Source organism: Nanorana parkeri, unplaced genomic scaffold (assembly GCF_000935625.1).
Source record: "Nanorana parkeri isolate BGI_ZX_2015 unplaced genomic scaffold, ASM93562v1 scaffold773, whole genome shotgun sequence".
Classification (NCBI taxonomy): domain Eukaryota; kingdom Metazoa; phylum Chordata; class Amphibia; order Anura; family Dicroglossidae; genus Nanorana; species Nanorana parkeri.
Window position 1 is genome coordinate 331,178 of NW_017307041.1, and position 12,395 is coordinate 343,572.

Below are 12,395 nucleotides of genomic sequence, written 5' to 3' on the forward strand. Positions count from 1 at the left end.
GCGCGGGCGAGCCACAGAGAAGGGGACACAGACCGCTGCATTCAGCGGCTCCCAGAGAGGAGGAGAGATGGCGGTGGAGCAGAGCGGCGGCACCAGCAACTAATTGATAATGAGAATCGTTGACAACGATTCTTATTATCGATTAGTTGTTGCAGCCCTATATGTTAAAATGGCATTACATGTATAAAATAGATAGTGTTGAAGGCCCCCACCCCGTAAGGCATGGTTGTTACAGTTTGACGTAGATAGCCTCTTCTGAACCAATGGTCTTCTCCATTTGAAATGTGCACCATACTGTGTACGAAAGAATGTCTCTTTACCTTAAAATGTAGAAAAAAACTGTAGAAAGTCCTGACCCGTAGAACTTGCCCTCCAATGCTGGGCCACTCGTTTGTTTAGAGCTTGTTTTGTTTCAACAATGGACAGGTCTTTGCATTGCTCACTACAATAACCCATAACAAGTTACTTGTCTTGCGTTTGGGTATTTGGTGTTTTGGATGTAAAAGCTTCCGTCTCCGTGCCTGGCTGGGCTTAAAAAGACACAGGGATGTGATGTTTGTTAAAGATACTTCTGATAGCTTCCGACACTCCAGCTGCATACAGGAGGACTATATTATTCTGTGTGTTCCGATTCTCTTGTTCGTTCGATGGTCCTGTGTTTTGCCTGGCCTGGCCACAAACTTTCAAAGCACCCCTAAGATGTCCGTGTTTGTTGTCTTTAGATTGTTTGTTTTAACCATCTCAGCCCTGTGTTGCAGAGTTCTAATTACCCCTAGTTAATAAATCGAGTAAATGATGAAATTCAAAAGCAGATCTGTGAGGGTAAGTTTCCTGTAGATGTCAGAGTCCAAGTCTGCCCCCTCCTCTTTGACGCCCAACAGTCCATAAATGTTTTAGATGTCTGCTGCACACCATACAGCGTTGAGATCATTTCAAACAGGATAGGTGCTCGAAGTAACCACCACAGATGGCACAGCACAAAACCTCAGAGATGAGAAGTTAGGTCACCAGTACTCTAAATGCAAAGAAAGTATTGTTTATTGCAAAAACGTCACATAGGTCAACAATGCCAACATTTCAGGGCCACGCTATGTCGCTATGTCACCTTGAGGAAGGGACCCTGCACCCTAAAACGTTGAACTATGTGACGTTTTTGCAATAAGCAATACTTTCTTTGCATTTGGCGTGCTGGTGACCTATCTTCACATTTTACAGTCCAGAAATGGGTCATGTTATTCTGTTCCTCTTTCCGTGTAAATGTGATGTTTTTGTCCACCAAATTCACGTGTTGACTAAAAGCTTGTATTTTTCTTACATCAAGCTGAAACAAACATCCCTAACCAGGGACGTGGGCCTTAAACATCATCAAATCATCAGGGAAGAGATAGATCATTCACACCTCCAGCCATCTAAACTGAAGGATTAACACCTATGCCGAGTATAAAAGACACCAAGGATGGGATTATAGTAACTAGAACAGGGTGATTACACAACTTTCACACTTCTCATCCCGTTCTTGGACTATCCACATCTGCCGTGACTCATTCCCTGCTGATTGTCCTATGTGGACTGTGCTTACTGCGTGGATTTAAATGCTGAGGTATATTCCCAACACTCATTAGAACTGAAGAAATGGCTCCGATAAGCTGCAAATCTTCAACATTAAAAGGACAAGTCTAGTTGAATGTGAGTAACTGCTACTAGATGCTCCATGACTTGGATAATGGCAAACCTTCACAGACACAAATATTGATCATATAAACATTAAGCCGTTTCATATTTGTAAATTGAGAAACAAAACAAAAAAAACAGGCACTTAATTTCTCTAAATGTTTCAAGGTAAATAGCATGCCTCAGAGCAGATACTAAGTGTGCCATTCCCTCTGTTAGACAACACTCCTTTTGCGCTCCTATCTGAAACTAGTCATAGACTAGTTTAAGTTATAAATCTGCCATTGAACTTCTTCCTACCAACTGGCAGTCCTGTGCGAGTCCCTTTATTGCCGTACACTGTCAAGGGACAGGGAAATGCTAGGTAGGTGGGGGTTTTGTAACCAAGTCTGTTCCTTTCATGAAAAATGGAAATGAAAATGAGAAGAGATGGAGGGAGGAACGAGAGAGAGAGAGAGAGAGAGGGGGGGGAGAAACGATAAGAGGAGGAGAGAGGAAGGGAGGAACGAGAAGAGAGGAAGGGAGGAACGAGAAGAGAACATTGCGTTTTTTCTTCCAGCTCTCAGAGCTCAAGGAGTCAGGCTTTATAAAAGATGGTCACTACAATGACAGAAGTAAAACCGACTACTTACTGTAAGATTGTCCCTTAGTAGCTGCATGATAAGAGTGCTGTCCTTGTAAGACTCCTCATTCAATGTGTCCAGTTCAGCTATCGCCTCATCAAATGCCTGCAAAGAAAAAAACACGACTATATAAAACCAGTCTGAAATACATCAATATGGAAAAGTAGTCGCCATCTTTTTCTCTAATTAAAAGGTGAACTTCAGGATAGGCAAATAGTGTATAAAGAGCCATCTGTATTCTTATTTAAACCTTAGCGTGCATTTCTTCTAGATCTGTACAGTAAAACAATATGAAACCCTTTTATGTGCAGGAACGTGCTGTATTAGTTCCAGTCAATGATGTTCTCTTCCTTGTGCAGGGAGGCTGGTCTTGTAACCCCCTTCCACCTCTTGTAGTGACTGGACCTAATGGGTCCCTCCCACAGCTCTGCTCTCAGCACAGGCCACATACAGCACAGTGATGGTGTCACCATTACATTTAGAAGGTAATTCACAGGTTTGCAAAAGCATTTGCTTTTGCAAACCTGAAGCTTTCCCCATTCCACTTCAGAAGAGAAGACTCCACACCTCATAGTCACATCTATGGTGCTGGCTCAGCTCCACTGAATCAGTTTGACCATCTACAGCAGGGGTAGCCAAACTCTGGCCCTCCAGCTGTGGTGGAACTACGAATCCCATGATACATCTGTCCGGGAGTCACGTGTGTGGCTGAGAATCTTGCAATGCCTCATGGGATTTGTAGTTCCGCCACAGCTGGAGGGCCGGAGTTTGGCTACCCCTGTCATACGGCATCCAGCCATCTTCCATCTGGCTAGATGTGGGAACATGGACAGCTCTATCGCATCTACCTAGAGTGAATCCTCCACCCCATCCCTCCTTTCTGAAACTCCGTACCTCAGTACGGAGCTCTGCCTGGGAGATAATGTGAAGCCTGAGATTTGCAGCCTTGATCCAGTGATCACAGTTGCAATGCTTTCCAGGCTTGAATGCAAATATTAACCCCTTCGTGACTGACATGAAGGGGTTAAAGAAATGCATTTTTTTTACATATTATTAATCATGCATTTCTTAAAATTTTTGCAAAAGGTGAACTTGGCCTTTTACAGTAAATTGTCATAATATGGACTATATATTATTATGAATGACTGTGCAAAGGCAAAAGGAGGCCAAGGAGACCATAAAATCATACCGTTTTTGCTAAGCTGCAGGCTTTTTCTTGAGAGTTAAGAATTTCATAGTAAAACACTGAGAAGTTCAGAGCCAATCCAAGTCGAATGGGGTGTGTTGGCTGCATCTCACTCTTGCTAATTTCAAAAGCTTCCTGATAAGACTGTTGAGAGTTAGCTACAGTACCTGCAAAAGAAAAAAAGAACATTAACATGTTATATTATTATATAGGATTTATATAGCGCCAACAGTTTGCGCAATATAGGGAAGACATTACAAATCACAATACAAGATGGTAAAAAGGAGGGCCCTGCCCCCGAGGGCTTACAATCTATGTTTTCACATGGTGTAAGCCAACACCACTGCCTGAGCTATTCACATATACTGTACATTACGATTCTTACATTGCACTGCAACCCAACTCTATGGAATTAGGAAGCCAATTAAAAAAGGTACCCACAGACATGAAATGATGGTCACCCCTCTGACTATCTTTAGATGAATTAGGTGACAGCCTCATGATTACGGAAGACCCCTGACCCCATACTCAGCAATGGGTTTCAGAGAAAGTCAAGAAATCTTGTTTCACCTTTTAGGCACTCAAGCAACCCTAGCATAATAAAAGCAAACTCTACAAACTTGTGTTTAAGGCTGAACTACAAGCAGATATAAAAATAAATATATGCAGCTATGTATACACATTTGTGCATCCTTGAATATGTTTAAGGTTTGACTTGGTATCAGCCAATTGCAGTCCCTGTATAGTAGACCTCGGGCTAGGGGAGGGAGAAGAAATCATATATGTGGAGTACAATCCCTGCAGTATGAAGGTTGCACTGTGTTGTGATGAGAGTACTTCAGGCATGTGAGCAGCTGGTTTGGCGTGTCGGCAAGTGGTTGCTACTTGAATGTGCCCCAGACCCTAATGCAATAAAGTTAAATCTGGACGATTTGAATTGGAGTGGTGCTTCAGTTCCTACATCTCCTGGTTTCAGGTTGAGGATTCAGCCTTAAAGTAAATAAACTACCATATTTGGCGCTCTATAAGGCGCACCGGACCATAGGATGCAGGGGTTCTGTGACAGCTGTAGTTAGTCACAGCTGAGACAAGTGGCGCTGTGATCACACAGAGCAGGCTAAGAACGGACGTTCTTAGTCTGCTCTAGGAGCTCTATGGTGAGCTCCTATGCCGCGGTCACGGGGGACCCCGAAAACCACGGCATATCTAATCTAATTAGATCACTTGTATTAAACGAGCAGCGGCTCCCACTGTACATTTAGCTCTGCTTGTCTGGAGCAGGGCTGAATGTACAAAAAAACTACATGTCCCGTGTAGTAGACCCTGTCCACTTATGACACATTCAATCTAATCCAGTAATAAGAAGCAGTAGGCGGTGTATGCCTAGGAGCAGTCACGTGTGTAAGTGCTTGGCTGTTCTCAATCAGAATGATATGCTTAAAGTACATTTACCAATTACTTTATCATATTACACTGTGCTGATGAATCCTTTTAGACAGCCGCATATTAGAATTTAAAGCATTGGTCCACTTTCAGTCCCTAGGCTTGCATAAGGCCCATTTCCACATTTGTCCTATTCGAGTATGAGGGATAATGCCATAGAAGGGGAGTATCCAAAGCCAGCAAATATGGCAGAGATATCTCACTGCTGGCATCCCTACAGAGATAGGAAGCCATCAGGTATCTACTCAGATTCTTCCTATCGTGAGAATATCACTTTGTAATGACTGACCTGTAATCACACATTACCAAAACCTCAAATACAAGTGAACTCTACGGTATTATCAGTATTAATAACACTATACCTTGTTTCTTCTCTCCAGCTGCTACTTCGGAAAGGTACCGATAATAATCTCCCTTCATTTTCAAGTAGAAGACCTTACTTTCCGGTGGTGTAGCATTAGCGATCAAATGCTTTTCCAGAAGTTCCTGCACAAGAAAGGGTTACATCACGAAGGTGTCCAAGATGGATTTAAAAAAACAACATTTCCAGGCAATGAGTAAAAATCAAGTCAGTGAATTGCTGATGCTATCCGGGTATATGTGCTGGTACAAAAGTTGACCCATTTTCCAGTAAGCTTGTTACAGTTTGGTTATACATAAAGCAGAAAGACGTTTGGTAACCCAGTCAGGTTCAGCAATTTAAAGCCCATTCTCATATATTTGTAAGGGATTAGCCTTTATTGTGATAATGTAGAGGTGCAGTGATGATGTAAATAATGTACATTTTCATGACTTACATTGCTGGCTTTTTTTTTTTTTTATGGACTTTTTGTGTATGTGACATCATATTCAGTCAATAAAGAAGATTGACTGCTATTTACTAACCGAGTGTGAGTGACTATGGCATTTTGCATTTGAGGTGCGGAGGCGTTCGCTGTCACTTTCGGCACCCCCAGTTTTCGTTTGGGCTTTGTCCGGTCAGGAGTGCGATGGGATCTACTACATTTTCATCTACAAAATCAAAATTCCCTCCGCAGGAAACTTAATCTGACGCTGCGGTTGGATTGTTTTGTACATGCTGTAAAGAAGCTGACCCCTTCCCCGCGAGTCGTCATAACAAGCATACCAGCTCTACCTTCCAGGTTACTGTGCACCGTTCAGGGGGGATTGCCACTATGGATATTAATTAAAGGGGGGGGGGGGCTCAGTTATCACAAAGAAACTTGTGCACAAAGGGAAAAACAGCATTGTGTGAAATGTAGTTTTCCGTGCCCTACACTGTAGTGTCCAATGTGCACAGCTTTGTGTCATGTTTAAATGGTGTGCTGGTGACATTCTTGGATTTTGTGATATTTGCACGGTGCCATCCGTGGTCACTTCAAGCACCCGCCTGATCTACAAGTACACTTTTTATTCGGTAAGGAGTGCAACAGGACATACTTTCATATCAATGTGCACAGCAGCCTGTAATTTACACACTGTCTGCAAAGCACAGAGACAGCCATTTTAAAAAGGACCCGTGAGAAGATGAAGAGGACAGGTAACAATAAAAAAAAGTTTGTGTAGCACATGCCTGCTTCATATACACTCGGTTTACATTACTGGCATACGTTTTTTAGAAATATCTCCACAAAAGGTGGAAATGGGCTTTAAGGCAAGTCTGAAACGGATTGGTGGCTGTGAGAAATGTCTTACCACTGACAATTTGATACATGGGGGTTCGGTCAATAAGAGGGAGCAAGGTGCCTACAGTAGGTGAGTTTGACAAAACAGCTCCTCGTCAGAGCGAGAGATTCCTAGAACAGATTGGTAATAAAAGGGAGTGAAGCAGTCTGGTGCAATACTGCAACATTACTCAGCAGGTACTGTGTACTGTATGGATTTCAAGGCTTAGTTATTCATTTTGACTAAATGGTTCTCTCTTACCAGTTAATAAGACTATTGGAGTTATATAAAACAGCTCTTTCATAACCCACTTGTGCCTTGAAAATAATAAGGGCAAGAGCTATAATTAATGCTCAACTCTGCAGATGAGAAAAAAAAATTGAAAAATTCAATGCTCAATTAAAGTCTCACACGCCTTCTTCTCTTTATATTCCTGTGCAGCTGTACATTGGGATTTCTCAAGTCCATCTCCAGGCAAATTAGACCCTGCATTTATCTCCAGTTACATCCCTCCAACTCCTAAGCCTCTCTTTCTCACCAAAGTCGTACGTGTCCCTCGCCGCGCCCCAGAAGTGAGGACCTGTGATCCATCTCGGCGGTCTGTGTTCATGCTCAACAGCCATGTGGTGACGTCAACACGCTTCTGCACTTCTGAAGCCCAAGAGGACTCTGTTGTTGTCCTAGATTGTTAACTTCTCCTGTCTTCTCCAAACTCTTCACCCTTTAGTGAATAACCCTGCCAGTCTCAGCAGCTACTGCAATTTCACCCCAACACATGACAATATGGTTTGTACAACAAGCATCTGCAGGGCAACCTAGCAAAGTGAGAATTGTGCAAAATCCTCCATTGTAAATAAAGTTGCTCCCTAAAATATAGCCGAATGCTAGCCATAAAAGGGGCATTTGAAAGCCTTGCATCACATTTTAATAGGAAATGATCAAACTGAATAGAATGCTCACCTGCAATCTGCCACCCTGTTTCATCAATTCCAGGTTCTGCCACAATTTTGACCATGTGGTTGCTCAAAACTGGGAAAAGATGAAATCTGTGGATGCCAGAATGCTATGGCCTGTTCCAATTCCATGCAACTGTTTTTGAAACAAAAGCTGATGGAGAGCTTGCAACGCTGCCACGAGTATCAACATTCCAGCTTCCATCAGAGGCTAATTGGACAAATATTGGGCATTCCACCAAAGTCCCTAAACCAAATAACTTTAATAGCTGCACCGTTTTTTCATTAGCAGCTCAATGGTTGCATTTGCCCGATGCCTGGAGCTGCATTCATTTGTGCCTGTTGTGTGGATAAACTACCCCCCAAAATAACTGGCAAATGTCTTCAGATCCCCAGCGTGATATTACACATTATAAATAGAGAGTGGATGAAGAATGCGTTATTTATACATGCCACACGGTTATATTTTCATTGAGGATGAGAGAGTCGCAACACTGTGGATTACCATAGTTTTAGCAAATGTTAAAGCACAACCAATAGCAGATAAAGATCTATTAAAAGATTCAGAGCACGAGTATATCCATGGCAACCACAAATGTGTGCACAATTAACCTCTTCCATGCCGAAAAGGATGCCTACAACTAAAAAGTGGCATGTCTGTTTCAATCTGAAAACTATCCCCAGCATCTATTGTATATATACACTGTAAATGATTCAACATCAGTGCTTTCTCCTCCCCCACCCCCCATGACTTTTACAATATTACTTTCCAATATTTGTTAAAAATTAATCATACTAGGCTATTCTTCCAGTGTTTAGACTTAGTAAATCAGAACCATCCTAGACCCCAAATAAGTAAAAATGACTGGAACCCGAAAATTGAACCCCATGAGCCCTTTATAACTTACAAGAACATCAGTGCAGATCTCAGTAAGCTCGGCCTCGATCTTTTCCCTGTATTCTCGAGCCATTTGCTGTTTCTTCTCATTGCCTTCGGTCTTCTGTTCGATGCTGGAGATCACACGCCAGGAGGAGCGGCGCGCACCTACAACGTTTTTGTAGGCGACAGACAGCAGGTTCCTCTCTTCGTTGGAGAGCTCACCTCCCTGTTCGGTCACGGCTTTCATAGCGGCAGCCATGTCATCATAGCGCTCGGCCTGTTCTGCAAGCTTGGCCTTCTGTACCAGGTCACTCTTGTCCATGATGATTTCTGTTCAGAAATAAAACATTTTAAAATGAAACATTTCTTACAAAACTGTGTGGTGTAAATCAGGAATAAAAAAAGAGCAACAATTCCTCCCCAGGTTTTAGACATATTATGAATAAGTGTGAAGATACAGAAGATTATAGGTGACCCATCCGTTGTAATGGCAACTTTTCACATACAGTACCCCAACCTATCAAACAGAAGGCAAACCAGGCCAATGGTTCTTCACCTAAGAAACCAGAGTAGGAGATGTCTGCTGTGGTTTGGTTGCACTACAGAGATACAGGGCTTGTTCACACCAAAACCAGACGAGTTTCTGCATTTTCAGTGCAGTTTTTTTAATGCGTTTGACATGTTTCCGGTCCGTTTTTTTAAAAGCCTAAAATAGGTTTTTCAGGTGTAGTCCAGTGCGTTCGCATGCATTTTGGTGTGTTCCAGAGCAAAAAAATAAAAAAATAGAGCCTGCTGCAGTTTTTCCACATGCACTAGAACTGAACACCGGTGTGAACTAGAGGCCAAAATACCATTGGAATACATTGGATGCATTTTTGATGCCTTCTTAAACTGCTCTGCTCTTAGCGTGAACAAGCCCACAAACGCCCAAAATCTAAAATGTAAATGGCTGGTTATGCAGATAAAAAAATGTCTGTCACACTATTCCCTTCCAATCTAGTGAACTGAATTAACCTAACATTTGCAACAATCCCATGAATAAAGGCAATAGCCCTGTACAGAAAATAGCTTCTTGTCTTGCTGCATTCCAAACCCCTAACTATCTAGCAATACCACTAGGACATATGAAAGGCAACATGCTCTGAATGTTTCATATTTAAGTGCAAACCCAAAGTCAATTAACATGGTTGAATGTTGTAGAAGCGGACATTCTGCTCAAGTCAGTCTTTCAACACTCACACCAATCAACTGTCCTATTTAAAGAGCGGCCGATCACCCAGCACTGAGCCGATACCATGGTGCCCACACAACAGAACGTCATTAACAGAGCACTAGACAGCTGCCATGCCTACTTGATAAACAGATGCCTTTGCTGAAAAGTCCAAGATACACCTATTGGCCTTGTAGACTGAGCAGCGACAGCGAATAAGGCTCTGGTTTCTTGATCCCAAATAATCTACCAAATCCAGCAAGAAATGGTTGCAACATAAGCTGTTGATCCCTTATAGGAACACTCCGGGAAGATAAAAGAATGCTCTAGCTTCCAGTAAGGAGCCGGGGAAGACTGTTACACTCAGACTGCCCATAACATATCTAGAAAGTGAAGGGCAACCTCACTCATGATAATGTAGATCAGCGGTTCTCCACTTGTGGGTTGCGACCCTGTTGGGGGTCGAATGGCGATTTGCCAGGGGTTGCCTAGTGCCCGGGAGAGAAACACTTTCTCCCGGAAAGGTTTACTCTGATCGATCGAGCAGAGTAAAATTTTTTTGTTTTTTTATTCTGACGGTGTAGGCCAGTGGTTCTCAAGCTGTGCGGTCGCTGTGTGATTTCTGCTGTGCTAGGTGACAGTCCTCCTCAGCCCTCTGGCGGGAGCATGGCAGGAGTCAGTTCTCACGCCACGCCGCCAGATGCCGCTGCAGCAGCCGCGTCATCCCTAAATTTTACTGTTGGGGGGGTCACCACAACTTGGCAAGTGTTACCAAGGGGTCCCGGCCCTAGAAAGGTTGAGAACCACTGATGTAGATGGTTCCTATAAAAATGTCCTTCCGGTTTGGCCTTTACCTTAAAAAATAATACCATTTGTTTCAGCACCTGAACAAATCTGGGAAGAAATGACCTGTGCTGCATCCAGGTAAACCTGACTTTAAAGTTTCAGCTTCTCCGGCCATTCATACAAGGCTCCAGAGGGCAAGCCCTTACTGCAACACTGAGAAGGCAAAATTCTGCCGGGCTGTCCAAGTTAAAACGTAGAGGTGTGCGATTGCCAAGAGATGCCAATGGTGCCCTCCCCTGGTCTGCTCTGTTCCTAGACCTGAGAGTAGTTGTACTGGAGCAGAACACAGAGGTCAGAATGCTCTCTTCCACTGCAAAGTGTTCTGGTTCAAAGTCCATTCACTTGCCGAAAAGATGCACAAAAGTGCCCTTCCGGAAACCGGACAATAAAGTCCACTTCCATGCTCCTGCCTCAGGGAAATGCAGCAAAAGACTCTGTATACAATCTACTCTTCAACACGGCAAGGAACATGATGGCCACTGCACTGAAGTGCATGACACTGAGCCTGGTACCCTGCCTCTGCTGTGAATAGACACATGTGGGGATCCATTATGACACAACAAAAGCAGAATGGTTACAGCAGTGAATATCCAAATCTGGGGGTCTTGAAAGAAACCGAGCAAACACTTTCTGCTGATGGAAGAACATCCAAGCTAAACCAAGATCGCGTAAAGTGTGCATTAGGTAGGGCTAAACCTCATGCAGCCCATTCACATCTTAGCATAGTGTTATACGCACAACTCGTGTGATTAATGCACATCACAAAGCGCACCTAGCATGCATTAGCTTGGAACACTTGGTAACGCAATACGATGCGTGGTGGTGCAATGGAAAAAAGTAGTGCAAAAAGAAAAAAAAAAAGGATCAATACTACACTTCGATGTGAACAGGCCCCCTAAGAGCAGGGCTGAAGAACCAACATGATCATTTGTGTCCATAGATTTGTATAGCATGGAGGAAAAGCAATTAGCTGTAAGGGCTGTGAGAGGATTTTCTCTGCTGACATGCATGCAATTAGTCATCAGATGCATTCAATAGGCCCCTTCAGGCCCCAGGTTACATGCAGAAGTAGAAATTGAAGCAAAACAAACAAATGCATTAAAGTCCTGACTGTGCGGCCCAGGGCATCACACCTGACATCTCAATGAATACCAAGTTATTCACACAGAAGGCACACTCCCCATAAATGCATTTCAAGAACTGGAGGACAAAATGATACAAAAATCAGGAGCCCGTCAGACATTTTCAGACACGGGATATTCCTTTCCATGAAAAAAGTACAACTGCGATATTGTATGGCAGAGATAGAAAAACTGTGTTTTGTTATAGCATTAACCCATTGGCTTACTATGATATGCAATGAGGGGCTCTTTAAAAAGACACTTCCTTTATCATGTATGGGACTCTCTGCAATGGCAAACCACTTGCAAAAAGAGCCAGCTCCTAGGTATGGAGGGAGCGTGAAACCTCCACTATGTCGCCCCAACACCATCATGTGGAGGGAGTCCATGACATTTTACCACTATCTAAACTCTGGCATCCAATCAACGCTGATGCTGAATGATAGACAAATGGGGACGCTGCAGTGGGGGAGGAACAAGGGATTATGGCTGGGTAAGTCAACATGCGTGGGGGGTGCAAGGGTAGGGTATGTGCACACACTGTTAAGGTGCCCATACACCTTACAACCATCGCAAGACTTTTGTCTTGCGATGGTCGTAAGCTAATTAAAAGCTCGTAAGATCTGCCCATCTTGGATAGGCAGATCGTAGTTGCGATCATCGAAAGCGCGCCCCGCTGAGGGGCGGGCTTCCGATGACCGCAATGCTGAACGGGCAGTGTGCGCTTGTGCACACTGGCCCGTTCGGCAGTTGAACGAGCAGGCTAGAAACCCGCCGACAATCGTACGATTCTACAG

The 12,395-nt window shown here is 43.5% G+C and overlaps 1 protein-coding gene across 1 annotated transcript in view; it reads right to left on the reverse strand.

Annotated features, from left to right (window-relative positions):
* Window positions 1-12,395, reverse strand: part of YWHAB (tyrosine 3-monooxygenase/tryptophan 5-monooxygenase activation protein beta) — a 20,752-nt gene that overhangs the window by 2,535 nt on the left and 5,822 nt on the right. The window contains exons 2-5 of the mRNA XM_018564702.1: window positions 8,450-8,751; window positions 5,286-5,409; window positions 3,484-3,647; window positions 2,304-2,399 (exon numbers count right to left, since the gene is read on the reverse strand). Coding sequence (XP_018420204.1) covers window positions 2,304-2,399; window positions 3,484-3,647; window positions 5,286-5,409; window positions 8,450-8,743 — 678 coding nt within the window. The 5' untranslated portion in view covers window positions 8,744-8,751. The remainder of the gene's footprint in view (window positions 1-2,303; window positions 2,400-3,483; window positions 3,648-5,285; window positions 5,410-8,449; window positions 8,752-12,395) is intronic.